The sequence below is a fragment of the Astyanax mexicanus genome, chromosome 4 (assembly GCF_023375975.1).
Source record: "Astyanax mexicanus isolate ESR-SI-001 chromosome 4, AstMex3_surface, whole genome shotgun sequence".
Lineage (NCBI taxonomy): Eukaryota > Metazoa > Chordata > Actinopteri > Characiformes > Acestrorhamphidae > Astyanax > Astyanax mexicanus.
Genome location: NC_064411.1, coordinates 54,363,498 through 54,387,214, shown reverse-complemented (window position 1 = coordinate 54,387,214; position 23,717 = coordinate 54,363,498). Strand labels below are relative to the sequence as shown.

Sequence of the window (23,717 nt, the reverse complement as noted above, 5' to 3'; positions counted from 1 at the left end):
TGCTATTTCTGCTCCAGCCTCGGAGCGGCACGGCTCTGCACGGAGTGTGTGTTTACTGCTCCTTACACCTGACGGGTAAAATTTAGATAATACTGATCTCTGAACAGTGAATAAGCTAGCTAATGCTATTTGCTGCTCCAGCCTCGGAGCTGCACGGCTCTGGACTCTGTATAGCACTGAAACTCTGTATAACGCTGCACGGAGTGTGTGTTTACTGCTCCTTACAACCTGACGAGTAAAATTTAGATAATACTGATCTCAGTGAATAAGCTAGCTAGCTTAGCGGTTAGCATCTAGCTAATGCTATTGCTGCTCAGCCTCGGAGCTGCACGGCTCTGGACTCTGTATAGCACTGAAACTCTCTATAACGCTGCACGGAGTGTGTGTTTACTGCTCCTTACAACCTGACGAGTAAAATCCATACAAAAGGCGCACCGTATTATAAGACGCACTGTCAATTTTTGTGAAAATTAAAAGTTTTTAAGTGCGCCTTATAGTCCGAAAAATACGGTAAATGAATATCATAGTAATCCAGACTATGAAAGAACACATAAGGAATCATGTTGTAACTTAAAATTACTACTGATGAGTGCCAGTTCCATCATTATTATGCTTTTGATGGTCTTTGCTGTGACTGCACTTGAGGATACTATTAATCTTCTTGAAATTCTTCTTTTTGGATTTTTTTTCTTTATTTATTTGAGTAGTTCTTTCTTCTCATAATCTGGATTAGAACATTACTCAAATATTCACTATTCACTGTATACCTGTAACTCTACCTCTTCACTACTTTACTTTAACTGATGCTCTCAAACACTTTATTAAGAGACAAGAAATTCAAGTAATTAACTCTTGATGAGTTCAGCACAGCTGTTAACTGAAAGCCTGAATTCCAGGTGACTCTACCTCATAAAGCTAAATGCCATATGTTTTTTTTTTTCATAGTTTGGATGAATTTAGTATTAATCTACAGTGCTGAACATTTAAAAATGTTAAACAATGAAAAAAAACCACCTAATTTAAGGTGTGTCTAAAATTTCAGCGTATCAAATGTATTTGAACACCTGGTTATTCATTGTCAAAAAAATTATCATTATTATCTGATCATACTGCTCTGTAAAAAAAAAAACAAGAAACCACTTAAAACTATGAGTTTCTTTGATTTCTTGATAATCAAGAGGAAGATGGATGATCACAAGCCATCAAACCACCAAACTGAACTGCTTGAATTTTTACACCAGGAGTAAAGCAGCATAAAGTTATCCAAAAGCAGTGTGTAAGACTGGTGGAGGAGAACATGATGCCAAGATGCATGATTAAAAATGTGATTAAAAACCAGGGTTATTCAACCAAATATTGATTTCTGAACTCTTAAAACTTTATGAATATGAACTTGTTTTCTTTGCATTATTTGAGGTCTGAAAGCTCTGCATCTTTTTTTGTTATTTCAGCCATTTCTCAAAATTCTATTTTCTGTAAATAAATGCTCTAAATTACAATATTTCTATTTGGAATTTGGGAGAAATGTTGTCTGTAGTTTATAGAATAAAACAACAATGTTCATTTTACTCTAGAGCTGTATATGGTGAAAACAGCTATAGGACTACAGTTTGCAGTTGGGTCAAAGACGTATAAGGCCTTTGAGAGGCCCATTTTTAAAATACTTAAAATAATAATATATTTTGCAATTTTCTAAACATTTGGAATGTATTTTACACATGCATGTGTGTGAAAACTTCAAACAAAGATATTTTAGTGCTTTTAAACACAATTGAATAGGGCAACAACCTTAAAAAAGTCATTTGGGGCGACCGTAATTTTTCTTAAAATTAATAGATTTCCTTAACATAACTTATATTTTAATAAGTATCAGTGATAAATTGAACTGTTTAAGAAAGATATACTCATGTGTCCTTTCATTTATTGCAAATGATGTTAAATACATTTTATCTATAATGGCAGTGTCACCATAATAAAGCAATTACATTTTTTTTTTACTCATATAATCCATAAAACTGATTCAAAATGTGTAGATATAGTATCCACTTATTCATGTTATACCAATGAATTATATTTCAACCAAAATGGGCAGACATTATTTTTTTAATTTACTACAGAATTGAATATCGTTGGTTACCCCACATGACAGGTGGTCGCCCCACATGATGAAAAACAGCAGGCAATTAAGACAATTCAATAATTTTGATAGTTAAAACACATTTAATGAAATTTTATGAAGAATCAGCATATCCATATCATTTGACACATAAACATCATAACATTAACAGTTTCCTCACTATTTCATTTGACACATTGACATCATATATTTTCAATACTCATGCATTAAACACTTGGACATTTTAATTTCATTAATCACTTAAACATACAATGTTTGCATTTTCCTTACGATTTAATTTAACTCTTGAACATAACAGCGTTCTGCAGACACATTGTAGGCATTTCTTTAACCCCAGCTATTTCTGAATGCTACCCAGTCTTGGCAGGTCAACTTTGAGAAGCGTGAAGTTGCTGGTTCGGGTTCTGAAATGACAGTATGAACATCTTTCCTAAAGTAGAAGGTAACATCCGGATTTTGTGGCCACAAGAACAAGTTCTTGTCATCAGACTGTCGCATACAGCTGATCTGCAGTTCCTCTTCCACAACCTTTAGGACCTGACCTACATATGGAAGCTCATCGTAGGTTACTATCACAAACCTTCCACATAGATCTTGGACACTTTCTTCTTGCCTAGGTGGCTCAGGTGGAGAGCTTGAGGGGTCCTCAGGTTTCTCAGTTTGCCGTATGGTGGCTTTGAGGTCTACCATTATTGGCTGGTAACAAGGGCATGGACTCATCTCTAAGCGCTTGCAGAAGCAAGATACCTCCCTGTGTATTATCTTTGCAGGCTGAGAAGACACAACTTGGTGGATCTTCATGGTGCCTTTTACAGCCTCCAAATTGGCAGGAATCAACTCGTCCCTTTTTTCAATGCTCTCACTTGTCACCCAGTAGAGAGTGATACTTGAGCTTCTTTTTGTCAGCATCTCATAAAGAGCTTTTGGTGTCTGCAGCTCACCTCCTCTGTTAACATAGAGATCCGCTTCTCTCTTTATTGCCCCACCAATCCCATCGGGGGCCCCCTTTCCATGAGATTTTTCAGAGTAATTCCAGGTCACATTTGTAAATCCTGAGAGGAAAGGCACAGTACTGAGCAAGTAAAAATTATTTTTATTTCGGTACTGTGTTACAGGCCCGTCACTCAGAATATGGAGGGTAGTGATTTGTGGGAAGGATTCCCGAAGCTCTTTCAAGATCGGCTCTAGATGTGCCCACACTGCCCGTTCATCATGGCGAAGGCAGTCAGACAGTGTTGCATAGGATTTGGTTCCATGGACAGTGTACAGGACTGCTGTGTGAATCGTGGCCTGTTGTCTACTGCCACCAAAGTGAAAGGACTGGATCTCTGTGCTTAGCTTACATGCATAGTTTTCCGAAAAGTCTATATGCAGCACAGCTTCACACTCTGTGATGTTTTGTTTGAGGAGGCGGAATTGCTCTGACTGGTGGAGCCAGTTGAACTGGTGGACTGCCAAGGCTTCTAGTTTTTGATGGAAAAGCTCAGTCAATTCCTTTATGGTTCCGCTCAAGGTCTGTTTGACCACGTTAGAAAATGTTTTTTCTCCATTAGTGGACGTCACCCTCTTCCACTGCTCCCAGGTGACTTGTGTGCTGTTATCTGTGTCAAGGCACTCTACTTGTTCAAAGCAGCACTTGGTACATGTGCGATCCATGCAGGCTTTATTTTTGGTGTCACACACTATCATGCCCAGCAGCTCACAGATGCTTTTTGTTTGTAGTACTCCTCTGCTGTAGAGTTTGTTGGCCAGCAGGTGCACATTTTCATGCTCCATACATGCACATGTCTCCCTATCTTGGACCCTTGGCTCTGTTACATAGAATGGCCGCCTTCGGGTGAACTGCCTGTAAGATAGATGGAGACTCTTATCCATCTCACTGTTGTAAAGTGTATGCAGCTCCTTGAGTGGCTTTGTAAGCACACGTCTTTGATACTTCAGTTTCTTTTTGGTGATGGTATCTGTTTTGCCGGATAAAAGGCGACTGTTCTCATCTCTTGTTAAAAAACTAACAACTGCTTGCGCTCTCTGTGTTGCCATTTTTTTCTTTCCTTTGGGTTTTAACTTCTCACTCAGCCGTACCCTTTTTTTAGCCCTCATCTCACTCTTTCTGGCTTTTTCCTTTTCTTTTATCATCTCTGCTAGTTTTTTTTCCAGTTTTCGGTTCTCCTCACGTAGTTTACGATTCTGAGCCTGCAGTCTCTTTCTCTTTCTTTCTTGTTTCTCGGGTGTTTTCTCTCTTTCTCTCTCTGGTGTAGAGGACATTGGTGGGTTAAATTCCTCCTCTAGAGGTAGGGGATTCACCACAATTTGCCCTGGATTCTCGTGCTGCTCATTAAGCCCTATACCAACTAAAACTGGCGGGGTGCTTTCTAAGGATGGTGGTGTCATTTCGAGCATCGCCTTTTCCATCTTCTTCCTCTCCCTGTAATCTTTTGACGCAGCCTTCCACTTGGCTTTCAGTTTCTTCCTCTCTCTCACTGATAGTTCACCTGACTTAATGTATCTAATTGTGCCCTTTTCCTTTCTTCTCTGGTAGCTTAAACAAATTATTGTATAACAAATTATTGACATTAGTATACTGTCACTGATTCTGGTGGCCAAAATAACATACATATGTGATATTACATTTTATATAATACATTTTACCTTTCTTTTTTCCTGGCAAGATAGTCAGCTCTTGCTACAGGATCTGCATTGATCCGCTGCCTATAGCGAGCAGTCTTTTCTTTGCTTGTTAGTGGGGCCATCTAGAAAAAAGTTATATAGTTAAACATACACAGAGTTAGAAAAGGAATTGAAAAAGTAGAATGAATGCTTAATATTCACGTATTTCTCTGATTAAAACAAAATAATAAAAAAAGTAAGCTTAGTCATCTCTGAAGTAGGATGGAAATTATTGAATTCTAGAGAAATTATATGTTAGAATATAGAAAGTTATTTAAAACAACTAAATGCATATAATAAATGAAAACATTTGCATACAGAAACTACAAATACAGAATGTGTTTTCTATCATTTAAGCAATCAGTGGTGGTAGCCCCACATGATGCTCGGTCGCCCCAGATGATTTTTTCAAGATTAATCAAATATAACAGGCTAATGCTTAGCTATAGAACCCAAGCTAGCTACTTCTTACCACATATCACTGACAAATTTACATTAAAAATAAAGATTTGCATATAAAACGTATTATTTACAGTTTTAGGTTGGTCGCCCCACATGATATCAAAATGTGACGTATACACTGCAGCAGTTTTAAAAAGAATTTATTTGTAAAAATGAGAGTGACTTCTCACCTGCAAGTTGTCTCTGTGGGACCCTCACCATGAGGCTGGCTGATGCAACATCTTCTTTAAGATGATTGTCAAAATAAAAGTCCCTTAATTGTGTTTTCTTGATGGTCGCCCCAGATGATATTTCAGACAATTAAGATAATCGGACAAGATTTGTTTGTTTATTATGATTGAAATGTGTGTACAAATGTTTCATAATTTTGTCAATAAATGCAAAACAAGTTTAAAATTATGCCAATTAGGGTAAGGATTTTATTTAAATTACTTTAATTTGATTTAAAACCAGTTGTCCAAACAGAAGTCAAGGCCGGACGGTCGCCCCACATGATGTTTTCACACTTCAGATGACAGAAAATGGCCAATAGCCAACACGTTTAAAGAAATAAGAGTGGGCATATGTATAAAGGAGGTGTTGGACATACATGTTATAATTTTAATAATTTTAATGTTTATTAATAGGTAAAAAGTTCAGTCGGACACAAAAATCAAGCGTCACGTCTTTGACCCAGTTATAAAAAACTACAAACACAGGTCACTCACATGGGGGCCAGCTGGACCTGGGTGTCCTTGAGGCCCCTGTTCACCACTTGGCCCTTTTGCTCCAGGAAAGCCATTAAATCCTGGGGGTCCAGGTGGTCCAGGAATGCCGAGCGCATCTGATCCATCAGGGCTGCAAACATTATCTCCAGGACAGCCTGAAGGAAGAAATACGATTAATATAGTTTAATAAAATATGTTTTATATCATACACTCACTGAGACTCACTGAGTCTTTCATAGAAGAAAAGATACAAAGAAATGGAAAAATCCACACCTTTCTGCCCCTTATATCCACTTCCTCCAGGAAATCCACTCTCCCCTTTATCTCCAGGCAGCCCTGGAAGTCCAGGGTTGCAAAAGCCTTCAGAAAATACAATAATGTTAATCTTATTGGTCAGGAACTGTGCCAATTTAGCTTAAGAAATGTGGTACATAATTGGATCAAGTACATTTAACTCCTAATATATGAAAAACAAATATTTTATATTTGCAAAAGGGGACTGACTCCTGCTTTCTATCATGAACATGATAGTGACCCACTTTACACATAGACTAAGTTAGGACAGACTCAGAAGATCCTTCATCCCAAGAGCCATCAGACTCTTTAACTCCTCCCACCGGGGACAGGATGCTGCTGCCGACTGAGTTTAACCCAGTCACACCACATGGACATTATTCAACCACTTAATTCTTAATTCTTTACACCATCACTTCCCCAACCTCACTAACATTTGAATACACTTACTCATGATTGGCTATTAAAATATTAATTTTACAGAACCATATTTGTTACAATACTTCTATCCGTCACTTCTATAACCAGTGTCATTGCATCTTGCACTTTGCTCTGTTAATTATTTATTAGCCGTTAGCCTCATGTACAGCACTGCTCCGTTTACAGATAGATCTTTACCTTGTATAGATTTTTTTGTACCATTGTATATGTTTTATTCTTCTTTATACAACAGTTAGTTCCGACCTCACAATTTGATTAATTGAAAAGTGTTCTAGCCGTGATGATATTTGTGATAACAAAATATCTACTATAGTATATAGTAGATATATATAGTATATAGTAGATATATACAGATATATATATATATATATATATATATATATATATATATATATATATATATATATATATATATATATATATATTTATATATATAGTATATATATATATATCTACTATAGGCCGTTACGCGTTGCCGAGTAACGGCCTATATACACAGTACAGTTTTGAATCATATAACATAATATATAATGATCTACAGCGCTCGCCTTCGGCTCGTGCCTGCGACCGAATCACAGCCGTGATGTTATTTGTGATAACACACGATCTCGAGTGTTCTATTGCTTAAGTATTTAATGTATGTTGAATATGTTTCTCTGGGATCTATCTATCTATCTATCTATCTATCTATCTATCTATCTATCTATCTATCTATCTATCTATACTGTAGGTGTCTCGAAACTTTTGTCCATATTCTATATGTGCAAAGGGGGACTGACTCCACACTGACAACTATGGGTTTAGAACTGTATCACATAAAAGCTCCTGTGGGTGTAATTGTGTTAATTTAAGGTATTTATATGTAAATTATACACATATTATACACATATTTGGTGCATTAACATTACAGTTTTTCTAATAATATGTTAAATTATACATGTCTTTTCATTGTGAGATTCTCTGACACGGCAAGTTTTGTTTTTATCAATTAAAGTTGCCAAATAAAGGTTTATGAGATGCACCTCTGACCTGTGACTGAGAGCTGTTTGACTATTGGTTGATCTAAACCGTCGCAGATTTCCCTTCTTAACTGAAAGCTACGGTTTCTTTAAGAATAATTTTGTCAATTTAGGAGAAATTGACAAAATTTACCAAAAAAGTTTCATAGAAATGTACAAATTATGCCTGAGAGTTTGTGACAACATGTTCAGCACTATTGCATGTAATGACTTAGGCAATGACCTAAAGCTCAATTGTTTTGAAGGGTAAGATGAGCACGACAAAAGCAATTGATAATGCAAAAAAAAACGCTGAAAATTGTACATGACCATTTGCACTAATGACAAATGCGTTTGCATAATGAGAAACACAATGAGAAATGCAATTGTGATGTGCACAAGTGACAAGAAAATGAGAAGATTGAATGAAAAGTTTTGAGAACTTTGGGAAAAGTACCAAATCGACTGAGAAAAACTGTAACTCCAAATATATGAAAAAACAAACTTTAGTGTTTAGTTACAAAGGCATGCATAAAACTGCTGTAGGTGTAAATTGCCACCTCCTAGTACTGTGTAGTTGCAAATCATGTAGTTGCAAATGGGGAACGACTCCATAATAGTGACTATCACAACAAAGAAATGCGTCACAATATGATAAAATATCGTTTGTTATTTTGCTCACCTCCAACAATTTATACAATTATTAGGACATAAATTGAATTAGAATGACTTACCATGACTTGCTGAGGATTTGTTGAGAAATTGTAAGAAACAGGAGACAAAAAACAATGAGAAAATACAGCAGAGTATATGATTGGAACATAATTATTAATTAAAAGAACTGTCTATTGTTATGTGACACACAACAGTCTATTGTTACGTGACAGGAACTAGTATGAAGGGTACTATCCTATGACTTTTGGCATGTCAGTGCAGATAATTCTAGAGTTAAGAATAAGAATGCCATCTAAAAGTGGGCAGGTCCATAGCAAAATAAGCCACACCCCCTTTTTGCACACTATGTTGTTTAAGCTGTTCATACCAGTATTTTATTACTGTATTACAGCCTAAACACTCAACCATTACAATCAATTAAAAATAAATAAATATGCTTCACCTGATTGGCCAGGTGGTCCTCTGACTCCTTTGATCCCTGGAAAACCAGCTGATCCAGGAGACCCAGCAAGTCCAGGATCTGATTCAACAACGTTCAGCAAACCAGGGTCTCCCTTATAACCTCTGGGTCCCTCAGGACCCGGCAGTCCAGGAGGACCTGGAGGACCCGGGAGGGTCTGTCCTCTCTGTCCAGATGGTCCTGGATCTCCCATCAGTCCATAATCCCCTGGGGGTCCTGGTGGTCCACGTGGTCCTGGGTCACCTGGATAACCTGGGAAGAGGTTTAAAAGTATACAAAAATACTGCTAATGGTCATAAAGTAGCTATTGTAGCTGCTCCCAGGTAAAAAAAGGTAAAACATTGGGGTGTTCTAAAACTTTTGACCAGTAGTTTGTATCCACCAGTTTACAAAGAAAATCTGCATCGGTGGTTAAAGATTTTAAGAAACTTTTAAGGCCATTCTAACACATAAATAGCATATTGCAAAATAACTTTAAAATATATTTTAATATATATATATATATATATATATATATATATATATATATATATATATATATATATATTAAGCAGGGTGTTTTGTACATTGATCTAATTGCAAAAATAAGACATGTAATAAAATAATTAATAAAAACTACTTAGAACACTTAAAAAATTGCATTTGTTACTCTGTGAAATATAATTATTAAATATAATAAATCCATAATATTTAAGTTAAAATACACATTATGCTATTAGCATAGCCGCTATTTAGCTATTTTTCATGTGTTTTGCTGATTTTATGATAAAAACTCAGTTCTGTTACTTTCAGTCCTGTTACTCATAACATAAAGAGTAGCAGGAGTGAGTTCCAGTAACAGGAGTGAGTGCTAGTAACAGGAGTGAGTGCCAGGATTAAGAGTTAGTTCTAGTAACAGGAGTGAGTGCCAGTAACAGGAGTGAAGGCCAGGAACAGAGTGAGTGCCAGTGACAGCTGAGAGATCCGGTAACAGGAGCGAGTGCCAGTAACAGGAGTGAGTTCCATTAACAGGACTTAGTGCCAGTAAGAGAAGAGAGATCCAGTAACAGGAGTGAGTGCCAGTAACAGGACTGAATATTGTCCCCTCGTTTATTGATTTATGAATGTGAATATTAGTTAATGTAAACCACTTTTTTTTCCAATTCTGTTCGGTTCATCATTTATCCATTTGTTTAATAAATTGCATGATAATAAATAAAAAATACATATTTTAGAAAAATACAATAAATGTGTTCAAATAGATTCAGAGTTAAAAAAAAAGATAAAACATTAAATTGAAATTTGGAACAACGAGTTAAAACGAGCACCCGTTCAGTGGAATGACCTAAATATTGTTTAATCTAAAACATTCCACTGTAACTCTGGCTGTATGTTTAGGGTCATTGTCTTGCCGGAAGGTCCATGTCCTTCCCAGTCTCAAGTCTTTTGCCGCCTCCAACAACAGGTTTTCTTTTCCAGGATTTCCCTGTATTTATCTCCATCCATCTTCTCATCAACTGAAGAAAAGCATTCCTACAGCATAATGCTGCCACCACCATGTTTCACAGTGGGGGAGGGTGTGTTTAGGGTAACTTTGGTCTCATCTGACCACAAAGCACCTTCTTCCACATGTTTTCTGTGTTGCAAACTGCACTTCGGCCCCTGAAGATAAATTAGGATATATTCTAGTAAAAGTCCAGTGATCAGGGCTCCTCACCTGGTGGCATGTTGAGATGATCACCTGGAGGACCCCTCAAACCGGGATCACCTATTTCACCCTGCAGGAAGTTCAGAGTGTAAAATATCTGCATGTTTGTATGGATACAGATCTGATAACTACTGATGATCACTCACCTTCAGACCGGGACGACCACGATGACCAGGTGCTCCCGGGTCTCCATGAGCTCCCTGAGAAAGAAATAAGAGTTTAATGAGTCGCAAGATTAAATACAGAAGGCTACAGGTGATCCTTGTGTTATTAAGTGTTATTATGTGTTACCTTACCTGTATATGGTGTGAGGTGTTATCTTGTGAGTGAGTATGAACTTACAAGCTAGCCAGCATGCTCATGACAAGGCAATGTCGGAGATGCTACAAATGGTTCTTTGAGCGATGCAGTGGAAGACCCACTTCTGTTGCTAAGTGGTTGCGAAGTGGTTTCTATGATGTATCTAGGTGGTTGCTAAAGTGAGGCAAAGTGGTTGATATGGTGTGGGGTTGCAGTGCAGTGATGATGCTTTTGGTGGCGGTTGTGGTTTCCCTGGTGGTTGCAATGTTTTTGCCAGGTGGTAGCTATGGTTTTCCAAGTAATTGCTATGGTGTTTTTAAGTGGTTAGGTGTTTCCTATGATGTTGCTGGGTAGTTATACCATGGCTCAACAGCTGCAGTGGCGGTGCTAGGTGGTCACTTCTTAGTAACTAAATAGTTTCAATGCTATCTCAAGTAGTTGCTATGGTGTTGCCCAGTGATTCCTAGGTTGTTACTCTGGCATTGCTAGGAAGTTCTACTTAACACTTGCTGTGGTGTCAAAAGTGGTTGTTGTGGTATCCCAGGTGGTTGCAGTGGTGTTGGTAGGTGATGACAATGATAATGTTTCCCAGGTGGCTGCACAATGATTGATGCGGTGCTGCTGAAATGCTCCAAGGTGGTTGCAATGGTTTTCCAAGCAGTTGCTATGGTGTTGCTAGAGGATTGCTAGATGTTTGTTGTGGTGTTCGATCAACGGTTACTAAGTGGTTGCTCAGCTGTAGCTAAGTGGATGTTACAGGCTATGTGGGTTTCCAAGTTGGGTATGTGCTCTGGTGCTCCACTGATGTTGCTAGGTGGTCTCTATGGAGTAGCTAGATGGTTGCTATGCATTTCCCAAATAGTTTCTATGATGTTGTTAAGTGGTTCCTATGTGGTTGATCTGATGTTGCTAGGTAGTTGCAATAGTGTTGCAAGGCGGCATGGCTCGACAGTTGTAGTGGTGTCCTAGGTGGTTGCTGTGCTTTCACAAATGGTTGCTATGGTGTTGTCCTAGATAAGTCCTAGATAGCAAAATGTGCCAACACTCCGGTTGCTGAGTATAATATGGGAATGTTATATCAGGATTAACACAGTTCTTTTTTGGGTCTACAGTATCAATTAAAGAAAGAATTGCAGCTTTTTGCATTAAAAACATATATATATATTAGAAAATGTATGTAATTTCTAACCTGTGAACCTTGAAGTCCAGGAAGGCCATCAATACCTGGTAAACCCTGGGAAGAAAAACAGGAGACAGAAGAAACAGTTTGGCTTTTAGAACATCATTTATGTCACAACCAATAAGGTGTTATTAACCAAATATTTAATTCCTGTATCCAATCAGATTCCTCTCCATCTGATCTCACCCGAGAGCCAGGCATTCCCAGAATTCCCTTCTCTCCTTTCAGACCAGGGGCTCCCGAATTTCCCTGAAGATAAAATAAAAGGGGAGGAGCTTGGCCTTTTTTCATATATGAACCAATGATATTATGGTATTATCGGGTGGTTACAATGGTGTTTCTAATTTCCCAAGTAGTTGCTGTGGTGCTGCTAAATTGTAACTGGGTGCTTGCTATGGTGTTTCTAAATGGTTTCCATAGTGTTGTTAGATGGTTGCTATGGTGTTTGCTAAGCGGGTACTAGGTATGATGCTGCTTGGTGGTTGGTATAGAGTTGCAAGGTTGCATGGCCCAACAGTTGCAATAGTGTTGCTAGGTAATCACTACAGAGTAACTAGCTGATTACTATGCTTACCCTAGTAGCTGATGTGGTGTTGCAAAGCGGTTGCTGGGTGTTTGCTATGGAATTGCTCAGTGGTTTCTATGGCCTTGCTAAGCAGTTACTAGGTATTTCTTGTGATGTTGCTAGGTAGGTGCTATAGTGTTGCAAGGTGGCATGGTTAAACAGTTGCAATGATGTTGCTAGGTGGTTGCTATGGTGTTACTTAGCGTTTACTAGGTATGATGTTGCTAGGTGGCTTGCCACACAATTGTATTGGGGTTGCAAAGTGATTGCTAAAATGGGGGAAATGGTTGATGTGGTGTGGGGTTGCAGTGCAGTGATGATGCCTTTGGTGGCTGTTGTGATTTCCCAGGTGGTTGCAATGCGGTTGCTAGGTGGTGGCTATGGTTTTCCAAGTAATTGCTATCTTATTGTTGTATGGTTACTTTGTGTTTCCTAGGATGTTGCTAGGTAGTTACCATAGCGTTGCAGGATGGCATGGCTCGACAGTTGCAATGGTGTTGCTAGGTGGTCGCTACAGAGTAACTAGATGGTTTCTATTCTTTCCCAAGTAGTTGCTATGGTGTTGCCGAATGGTTTCTATGTGGTTGCTCTGGCTTTGCAAAGAAGTTGCTACAATATTGCAAAGTGGTTTATATACAGTTGTTCTGCTCAACACTGGCAGTGGTGTTAAAGGTGGTTGTTGTGGTATCCCAGGTGGTTGCAGTGGTGTGGGTAGGTGATGCACAATTATTGCTGTGGTGTTGCTGAACTACAATGTGGCTTAAGTGCTGGAAGGTGGTTTCAGTGGTGTTGCTCGGTGGTTGCTAGGGTGTTAATGTTAATTTTCAAGCATTATAGTGTATGCACTGATTATTTTAAATTATGTAATATTTTTCTTTATATATATATATGTATATATATATATATATATATATATATAAGTTTAATTAAAAAATAATGAGACACAAATACACACACACATGCACACTTATACTCACATCTGGTCCATCTGGTCCACAGACTCCTGTATCCCCCTTCTCCCCCTGCAGTAAAAATCATAAAGTGAAAGCTGGTTTATTAATTTAATGATGTCCTGCTGAGCCGATCACACCGCCCCCACATTTACCTTCGCTCCTTTAATGAGATTGTCCACAGGAGGGTTCACCACTTCTTCTGGTCCAGGAGGACCTGGCAACCCAGGTTCTCCCTAAAGCACAGAAAAAAATACATAGGCTGAAAAAAACGAACAGGTTCTTAGCAGGGCTAAAATACTGCTGTCCCATGACTTCTGGCATGGCAATGTGTATTTAGTTATAGTTACTAATAATGACAATAAACATGATTTTTTAATTTATTATTATTATACATTTTTTCTTCTTGATGTTTTATGTTTTGATTTTTATGTTACCTTTTTGTTTTAATATAATATTTATTTTAATATAAAACCATCACAGCATTTCGTAATATTAATATTTTAATATAATTTTAATAATATTAAAATATTACAATTTTGATATAATTTTTTATTTGTACTTTTTCAGTCTTACTATTTTTATTATTTTATTATTTTCTTAATTGTTCATTTTACTTTACTTTTTCTGTTTTTTTTTCTCTATTTTCCCTTTTTATCCTGTATGAAAGGTGTTTTATAAATAAAGTTGATTATTATTATTATTATTATTATTATTATTATTATTATTATTATTATTATTATTATTATTATTAAGTCAAATTTAGACTGTGTCACAGAACGCTCCAAAACGGCCAGAAATAAAATCTTTTTCACATTGTGTTCCATTTAAAGTAAAGTGATGATTTGGAGATACAGGGTTTTAATGTGAATGTATTTAAAATGTAGTATATATTATATTATACAGTATAGTATATTATTAGCCCATAGTATTAATATTAGGTGATTCCGGAGCGCCACCTGGTGGATGAATCACTTCTGTGCCTATTCTAAACACTGAGGCACTGAGGAAACCAAAGCTTCTCAATAGGATTAAAGCTTTTCCTGCCCTGTAGCGCCACCTTGTGGACACAGACTACATAATTCTCCTATTTTATTGTATTTTATTTGCCCTTTTTGCAGTTTTGCATTGCATTTCAATGTAACGCTTTAGTCAGTTTTGGTTGGTGTTGGTCAGTTTTGGTTAGTTTTCGTCAGGTTTTTATCAGTTTTGGTCAGTTTATGATCAGTTTTAATCAGTTTTGGTTATCATTGATCAGTTTCAGTAATTTGTGGTTAGTTTAGGTCAGGTTTTTGTCAGTTGTAGTCATTTGTGGTCCATTTTAATCAGTTTGTTTTGTATTTTATTTACCCTTTTGCATTGCATTTCTATAACTTTTCAGTCACTTTTGGTTAGTCTTACACAGTTTTGTTCAGATGTTTTAAATAGTTCTGGTTAGTCTTGGTCAGTTTTTGATCATTTTAGTCAGTTTTGGTTAGTTTTGGTAAGTTTTTAATCAGTTTTAGTTTTGGTTAGTTTCGGTCAGTTTTTGATGAGATTAATCAGTATCGATTAGGTTTGGTCAGCTTTTGGTTATTTTTTGTTCAGTTTTTGTCAGCTTTGGTTAGTTTTTGTCAGTTTTGATCAGTTCACGTCAGTTGTAGTCATTTTTTGTTAGCTTTGGACAGTTTTTGGTCATTTTTTGATCAGCTTTAGTCAGTTTTGGTTAGTTTTAGTCAGTTCTGGTCCATTTTAATCAGTTTTAATTCGTTTTGGTCAGTTCTGGTCAGTTTTCATTAGTTTTCGATTAGTTTAAGTCAGTTTTGGTTAGTTTTTGTTCAGTTTTTTTTTTTTATCAGTTTTTGGTCATTTTTGGTACATTTTGATTAGTTTCGGCCCGTTTTGGTCAGTTTTTGGTTAGTTTTGATCAGTCTCGGTTAGTTTTGCCTCCAGTCTACTTACCTCATTTCCTTTAGGACCTGGAAGTGATCTCCCACCATCACCCTGACACAAACACAGAGTAAACTATAAATGTTTGCATTTATAAATGTGGTCAATTACACTTATTACAATACTGCACAAATTATTTCATCATTTAATCATTACTATGATAAAACAATATTATGGCCAGATCTCATTGTGTGTATATCTCAGTATCATTTATTAATGTTACTTTGCATTGTTAATTTTTTATTTCTAAACTTAACTTTCAGTTCTTTTTGCTGGATGAGTTCCCACTATCTTTTCATGCATTTTATCCCATCTATATGAACCCCAGTGTGTTTATGATTTATTATATTCATACTTACCGGGGGTCCCTGTGGCCCTGGATCACCAGCAGGACCCTTTAAACAGAAATACACAGAGAAAGGTGTTGTATCATTGGATATAAAGTGTAATATTGGATAAAAAAAATAAATAAAAAAAAAAAAAAATAATAATAATAATAATAATAATAATTATGATCTTCTTACAATAAATCCAGCTGGACCAGGTTGACCCTTAGCACCAGGAAGCCCGTCAATGCCAGGTAATCCCTAGAATAACACAATATACAGCGTACAGTAAACATGTAATATGTACATATGACATAATATGAAAAAAATATATCATTTTTTCCATTTATTTTTGCAGAAATGTGAAATGATGATGATTTAATGCATTTTCTTTTACATATTTAACACAAATTATTGAAGGATTGAAGTTTTTATATTTACATGTAAAATTAGAATTAGAATTATAGCCTTTTAAAAAAAAAAATTCTCAGTCATTGTCAGGGCCAGACAGGAAGGAGACTGGTGCAGATACAATAAAATAACTTTTATTAAAGTTATAGAGTAAACAGGGGTAGTCAACAGAAACAGGGTCAATACCAAAAATGCACAGTGTAGAGAAACCATACCATAACCGGGGAACAGTCCAGAGTTCATACACGGAAAGGCAGTATCACAGATAAGGCAAAAATCCAAAGCACAATAAACAGTCCAGGTCATACACGGTAATCCAACACAAGGGAGCAGGCAAAAATCGAAGTCGGTAGAAAACAAAAACAAGATCATACACGGAAAATAGCAAGGGCAAGAGAAACGCTTTGTATTGTAGGATTTACCAAACAGATACTCGGCGAGGTGTGAGCGTGAGCATGGTCCTTAAATACCCTGAGTAATCAGTACTCGGGGCTTCCTGGTGGCGTCATGTGACGTGTCACGTGATCGGGAGTGTGTGTTGTGTCATGGAGTGGTGCGTTCTGGGTATTGTAGTTGTTACTGTGAGAATCGCAGATAGAGCTGGATGTGGGAGACACAGACGTGCTTTCAGCACCAGACATGACAGTACCCTCCCCCTGAGGGCCCGGAGCGGAGGCAGAACGGGGCCGACCCCGGCGACGACCACCCGGCGGACAGGGAGTACCGGCGGGAGGTGCAGGTGTCGGAGCGGAGGTGCCAGACAGACGAGGCTCACCAGAGCGAGAAACCCGACGAGTTGGAGCAGAGGAGGTCGGAGGACGCTTGGGACGTCCACGGGGCCTAGGAGCAGGCTTACCAGGAAAACGAGCATGAAACTCCACGAGCAAGGCAGGGTCCAGCACGTCTTTGGCAGCCACCCAACAACGCTCCTCCGGACCATACCCCTCCCAATCGATAAGGTATTGGAGTACACCCCCACGTCTGCGTGAATCCAGCACCTCCCGGACAGCATACGTGGACGACCCCTCCCCCTCCACAGCCGCGGGTGGAACATCAGCCGGTGCAGCGTCAGCGAGCGGACCCGGGACCATAGGCTTGAGGAGAGATACATGAAAAGAATTATTAATACGATACTGAGGGGGTAACTCCACCTTGTAAGTAACTTCATTAATACGTGACAAAATCTTAAGAGGACCAATAAACTTAGGCAGGAGTTTTCTACAACTACCCTCAAACCTAAAGTCCCGGGTAGAAAGCCACACCCGATCTCCTGGTTGGTAGTCTGGGCTGTCACCACGATGCTTGTCAGCACGCTCCTTGTACACGCGCAGTACCTCAGAGACTCTACGATGCGTGTCTTCCCACACCTGCTCACTGCGCTTCATCCATTCATCCACAGCCGGCACATCAGTGGACACCGCTGTCCAAGGAGCTAGAGGAGGCTGAAAACCCAGAACACACTGAAAGGGGGTGAGACCAGAGGTAGTGTTAACTAGGGAGTTTTGTGCAATTTCAGCCCAAATGAGGTATTGTGACCAATCAGTGGGATGTTTGAAGCAGTATGTGCGGAGGAATTTCCCGAGTTCCTGATTAACCCTCTCACATTGACCATTACATGTAGGGTGAAACCCAGAAGTGAGACTGACATGTACACCGAGATGTTCAAAAAATGCCTTCCACACACGAGAGGTAAATTGAGGACCACGGTCAGACAAAATATCTTCGGGGATACCAAAGTGTCTAAATACATGCATATAAATAGCTTGAGCAGTTTGGAAGGCAGTAGGCAGAGCTGGGAATGGAATAAATTTAACCCCTCTAGAGAAACGATCAACAACAGTGAGAACTGTAGTATAACCCTCAGATACAGGCAGATCAGTAACAAAATCAACAGCGATATGCGACCAAGGTCTCTCAGGTACAGGGAGAGGTAGTAGCTTACCGGCTGGAAGGGTTTTAGGCGTTTTACATTGCGCACAGACAGAGCAGGAGGTAACGAAAGAGTGAACATCAGCACGCATAGAATCCCACCAGTAACGGGCAGAGAGTAATTGTAACGTGCGTGTGACACCAGGATGACCAGAGGTTAAAGCGGAATGAGCCCAGGTGATGAGCCTGTCTCGAAACTGGACGGGTACAAACGTTTTACCCTGAGGACAGTCCTCAGAATTGGGCTGATTAGCGTTACTTTGGCGAATCTGATCGTCTAACTCCCATTGAATGGCTGCGATCTGAACAGAGGGAGGAAGAATGCGTTCAGCCTCCTGGGGCTGGGATGCGCTGTCCACAGTGCTGTAAACCCTGGACAGCGCATCAGCTTTAGTATTACGGTTTCCCGAACGGAACGAGATCGAGAAATTAAATCGAGAGAAAAACAGAGACCAACGTGCTTGTCTCGGATTAAGTCGTTTAGCCGTGCGGAGGTATTCCAAATTCTTGTGATCAGTATACACAGTAAACGGATGAACGGACCCCTCCAGCCAGTGACGCCATTCTTCTAGAGCTAATTTCACAGCAAGAAGTTCCCTATCCCCTATCCCATAGTTACGCTCCGCAGGGGAAAGCTTGCGTGAGAAGAAGGCTACAGGAAACAATTTGGGTGGCGACCCACTACGCTGAGAGAGAACCGCGCCAACACCCGATTCGGAAGCGTCCACTTCCACTACGAAGGGAAACTCGGGATTAGGGTGCCTAAGTACAGGGGCTGAAGTGAACGCAGCTTTCAGCTCACTGAAAGCGCGATCCGCTTCGGTTGACCACTTCAGGATTTTAGCAGCCCCCTTAGTGAGAGCAGTAAGGGGCGCAGCAATGGAGCTAAAGTTACGGATGAACCGCCTATAAAAATTAGCGAAGCCAAGGAATCGCTGGAGTTCTTTAATGGTCTGGGGCACTGGCCAATTAGTAACGGCAGTTACTTTCTCATCGTCCATAAGGACACCGGAGGAACTGATAACGTAGCCGAGAAATGTGACCCTTTGAGTGTGGAACTCACATTTCTCGGCTTTGGCAAACAGACTATGTTCTCTCAGGCGTTGGAGAACTTGGCGGACATGCTGAATGTGTGTGGGGAGATCTGGTGAATAGATAAGGATATCGTCTATAAAAAGGACAACAGAGTGATTAATGAGATCGCGAAATATGTCATTCATAAACGACTGGAATATAGCTGGGGCGTTAGCGAGACCGTAGCTCATGACCAGGTATTCATAGTGGCCGTTGGTGGTGGAAAACGCCGTTTTCCATTCGTCACCTTCCCTGATACGAATGAGATTATAAGCGCTACGGAGATCGAGTTTGGTGAAGTATACGGCATTACGTAGCTGTTCAAGAGCTGCTGGGATTAACGGGAGCGGGTAAGCGAATTTTTTAGTAATGTCGTTTAATCCTCTGTAATCTATGCAGGGTCTCAAACCCCCATCCTTCTTCTTCACGAAGAAGAAACCGGAACCAACTGGGGATTTGGACGGGCGAATGAAACCCTGCGCAAGAGCTTCACTAACATACTCCTCCATAGCCTTCTCCTCATCACGAGACAATGGGTACACACGAGCTTTGGGCAGTACAGAACCCTCTATTAAATCAATAGAGCAATCATAGGGGCGATGCGGAGGTAACTCGGTAGCTTTAGCTTTACTAAACACATCAGAAAAATCATGGTACTCGGAGGGAATAGCAGGGGTATCTACAGAATTAGGGCTTTCAACAGAGGTAGATTGCAAAGAGAGTGAATTTAAAGATAAACAGTTCTCACGACAGAAAGGAGACCAGGCAGTGATGTCTCCCAGGCTCCATGAAATGACGGGGTCGTGTGTCTTTAGCCATGGCGCCCCCAAAACCAGTGGATGTTCCGTGCGTGGGAGCACATAGAGAGAGAGCTGTTCCACATGTAGGGCGCTGGCTTGAAGGGTGAGAGGAAGAGTCTGCAGGGTCACAGGTTTGGAGCGTACAGTCTTTCCATCGATGGCATGGATGGAGATCGACTTGGGAAGAACTTTCGTGGGTATGGCGTGCTTCTCAACCAGGTCCAGGCTGATAAAGTTCCCCTCCGACCCAGAATCTACAAGCGCTGAGACACAAAACACATCCGTTGGAGTGGTAATAATAACAGGCAACATGAAACATTTTTCTTTAAGTTCAGAAACAGGGGTACATACCGCGTTAGCGCGTGGAGTACTCTCCACGCGCTGTCCCAGAGCAGACGCTTGAGCAGAATTGGGCCGGAGTTCACAGTTAGCCCTTAGATGACCTGGACCACCACAATAGAGGCACAGATGAAGGCGCATGCGACGCTGCCTCTCAGCGACGGATAGCCTGGATCGTGTGATGTCCATGGGTTCAGAGCTGGGTGCAGGCACAGATTCCGGAACTGGATTCCCGGACTGGAGTAGTGCAGGGCGAACCACAGGAGTGTGGCTAACGGCTTTGGGCTTACGGGAAAGGAGCTGATCCAGACGGATAGACAGGGCAATCAGCTGATCCAGGGTGAGTGAGTCGTCCTTGCATGCCAGTTCTCTTTGAATCTCGGGGTTAAGTCCGTGTCGAAACATGGAGATGAGAGCAGGGTCGTTCCAACCGCTGCTAGCGGCTAACGTACGGAACTCCAGAGCAAAGGCTGCCACAGATAGTTTACCTTGCTTCAGGGAAATCAGAAGCTCTCCACTAGATTGCCCATAGCGTGTATGATCAAAAACGCTGCGAAAAATAGACAAAAAAGTGTCGTAGCTGGATTCAGAAATATTCTCCCAAATAGCTGTAGCCCAGTCCAAAGCCTTGCCAGACAAGCGAGAAATTATAAACCCGATTTTAGCTTTATCAGAAGCAGGAGGTGAGTTGCTAAAAAACACGGAGCACTGGAGCAGAAATCCATTACACTTCTCAGTGTTACCGTCATAGACTTCGGGTTTACACACAGCGAAAAAGGGAGTAGTGGTTTTGTTAGGGCTGGCTACAGGACTAACCACTGGGCTAGGGTTCTGGGTGGACAAACCCCGGAGGTGACTCATAATCTCGGCTAGCTGCTGCTGTTGGTTAACCTGGTGGCGTGCTAGCTCATCAACAGCTTGGGTCACACCAGCGAGCGTTTGCTGGTGCTGACCTAAAAGCCGACCCTGGTTAGCCAAACCAGACTTAATAGACTCTGTATCCGCAGTCTCTGTCATTACGGCCGAGTATCTTGTCAGGGCCAGACAGGAAGGAGACTGGTGCAGATACAATAAAATAACTTTTATTAAAGTTATAGAGTAAACAGGGGTAGTCAACAGAAACAGGGTCAATACCAAAAATGCACAGTGTAGAGAAACCATACCATAAACGGAGGACAGTCCAGAGTTCATACACGGAAAGGCAGTATCACAGATAAGGCAAAAATCCAAAGCACAATAAACAGTCCAGGTCATACACGGTAATCCAACACAAGGGAGCAGGCAAAAATCGAAGTCGGTAGAAAACAAAAACAAGATCATACACGGAAAATAGCAAGGGCAAGAGAAACGCTTTGTATTGTAGGATTTACCAAACAGATACTCGGCGAGGTGTGAGCGTGAGCATGGTCCTTAAATACCCTGAGTAATCAGTACTCGGGGCTTCCTGGTGGCGTCATGTGACGTGTCACGTGATCGGGAGTGTGTGTTGTGTCATGGAGTGGTGCGTTCTGGGTATTGTAGTTGTTACTGTGAGAATCGCAGATAGAGCTGGATGTGGGAGACACAGACGTGCTTTCAGCACCAGACATGACAGTCATACAATTATGGATCATAATGAACTATAAAATAATACAATAAAAATGGCATTTATTGAGATGTTATTGCATATAAAACTATTTTTTGCTAAAATAAGAAATAATCTTTAGTTAAAAACATATTTTAACGTGTATTAATACTAGAAATAATAATACACTTTATTGTTAGTAATAATTTATACATTTTTGGTTAAGTTGTGGTTGGTTTTGGTCAGTTTTGGTTAGTTTTGGTCAGTTTTGGTTAAGTTGTGGTTAGTTTTGGTCAGTTTTGGTTAAGTTGTGGTTATTTTTGTTCAGTTTTGGTTAGTTTTGGTCAGTTTTGCTTAAGTTGTGGTTATTTTTGTTCAGTTTTGGTTAGTTTTGGTCAGTTTTGGTTAAGTTGTGGTTGGTTTTGGTCAGTTTTGGTTAGTTTTGGTCAGTTTTGGTTAAGTTGTGGTTATTTTTGTTCAGTTTTGGTTAGTTTTGGTCAGTTTTGTTTAAGTTGTGGTTGGCTTTGGTCAGTTTTGGTTAGTTTTGGTCAGTTTTGGTTAAGTTGTGGTTATTTTTGTTCAGTTTTGGTTAGTTTTGGTCAGTTTTGTTTAAGTTGTGGTTGGTTTTGGTCAGTTTTGGTTAGTTTTGGTCAGTTTTGGTTAAGTTGTGGTTATTTTTGTTCAGTTTTTGTTAGTTTTGGTTAGTTTTGGTCAGTTTTGGTTAAGTTGTGGTTATTTTTGTTCAGTTTTTGTTAGTTTTGGTTAGTTTTGGTCAGTTTTGGTTAAGTTGTGGTTATTTTTGTTCAGTTTTGGTTAGTTTTGGTCAGTTTTGTTTAAGTTGTGGTTGGCTTTGGTCAGTTTTGGTTAGTTTTGGTTAAGTTGTGGTTATTTTTGTTCAGTTTTGGTTAGTTTTGGTCAGTTTTGGTTAAGTTGTGGTTATTTTTGTTCAGTTTTGGTTAGTTTTGGTCAGTTTTGTTTAAGTTGTGGTTGGTTTTGGTCAGTTTGGGTTAGTTTTGGTCAGTTTTTGGTCAGTTTTGGTTAGTTTTGGTTAAGTTTTGGTTAAGTTTGATTATTTTTGTATTAAGTTTTGGTCAGTTTTGGTTATTTATTGAGATCTTATTGTATATAAAACATTTTTTTGGTGAAATAAGAAATAATCTTTATTTTAAAACATATTTTAATGTGCATTCATACTAGATATAATAATAATAATAATAATAATAATAATAATAATAATAATAATAATAATAATAATAATAATAATAATAATAATAATAATAATCCACTTTATTGTTAGTAATAATTTATACATTTTCCCTAATTATGTTACAGTTTAATAGGGTATATATATATATATAGACTTACAGGTGGGCCGTGAGGACCGGGCAGGCCAGGGTTTCCCTGTAAAAAACAGTTTAGACCTGTATTTATCAACAGAGAACAAAAACACAACTGCTACCATAACTTAGCTAAACTAAGCTAAGCTAAGCTAAGCTAACATACCGGTAATCCTGCAATGGACACCACTGTTGGCTCCCCCTTAAAGCCTTTGGGACCTGGAGCTCCCTGAATGAAGAAAGACATGGAGATGGACAAGATTTATTACATCATCACTGTAAGTATATACTGAATATATGTGAAAAATAGTGTGAAACTTATTTACCCCCCCCCCCCCCCCCCCTACAGGTTTCTTTAGATTGTGCCTTTTTTTGTCATACTTGTATGTTTAAGATTATCAAACATCAAACATTTAATATCAGACAGCGATAAACTGAGTAAATATAAAAAGCACTTTAACTAGACCCCTAAAACCTTCATTTAG

The 23,717-nt window shown here is 39.3% G+C and overlaps 1 protein-coding gene across 1 annotated transcript in view; it reads right to left on the bottom strand.

The window, feature by feature from the left end:
- Nucleotides 1-23,717, bottom strand: part of LOC103028317 (collagen alpha-4(IV) chain-like) — a 66,750-nt gene that overhangs the window by 31,819 nt on the left and 11,214 nt on the right. Inside the window, exons 8-21 of the mRNA XM_049478867.1 lie at nt 23,399-23,461; nt 23,261-23,296; nt 15,977-16,039; nt 15,812-15,847; nt 15,465-15,506; nt 13,679-13,759; nt 13,551-13,595; nt 12,195-12,257; nt 12,018-12,062; nt 10,675-10,728; nt 10,538-10,598; nt 8,824-9,093; nt 6,247-6,333; nt 5,974-6,128 (exon numbers count right to left, since the gene is read on the bottom strand). Coding sequence (XP_049334824.1) covers nt 5,974-6,128; nt 6,247-6,333; nt 8,824-9,093; nt 10,538-10,598; nt 10,675-10,728; nt 12,018-12,062; nt 12,195-12,257; nt 13,551-13,595; nt 13,679-13,759; nt 15,465-15,506; nt 15,812-15,847; nt 15,977-16,039; nt 23,261-23,296; nt 23,399-23,461 — 1,101 coding nt within the window. The remainder of the gene's footprint in view (nt 1-5,973; nt 6,129-6,246; nt 6,334-8,823; nt 9,094-10,537; nt 10,599-10,674; nt 10,729-12,017; nt 12,063-12,194; nt 12,258-13,550; nt 13,596-13,678; nt 13,760-15,464; nt 15,507-15,811; nt 15,848-15,976; nt 16,040-23,260; nt 23,297-23,398; nt 23,462-23,717) is intronic.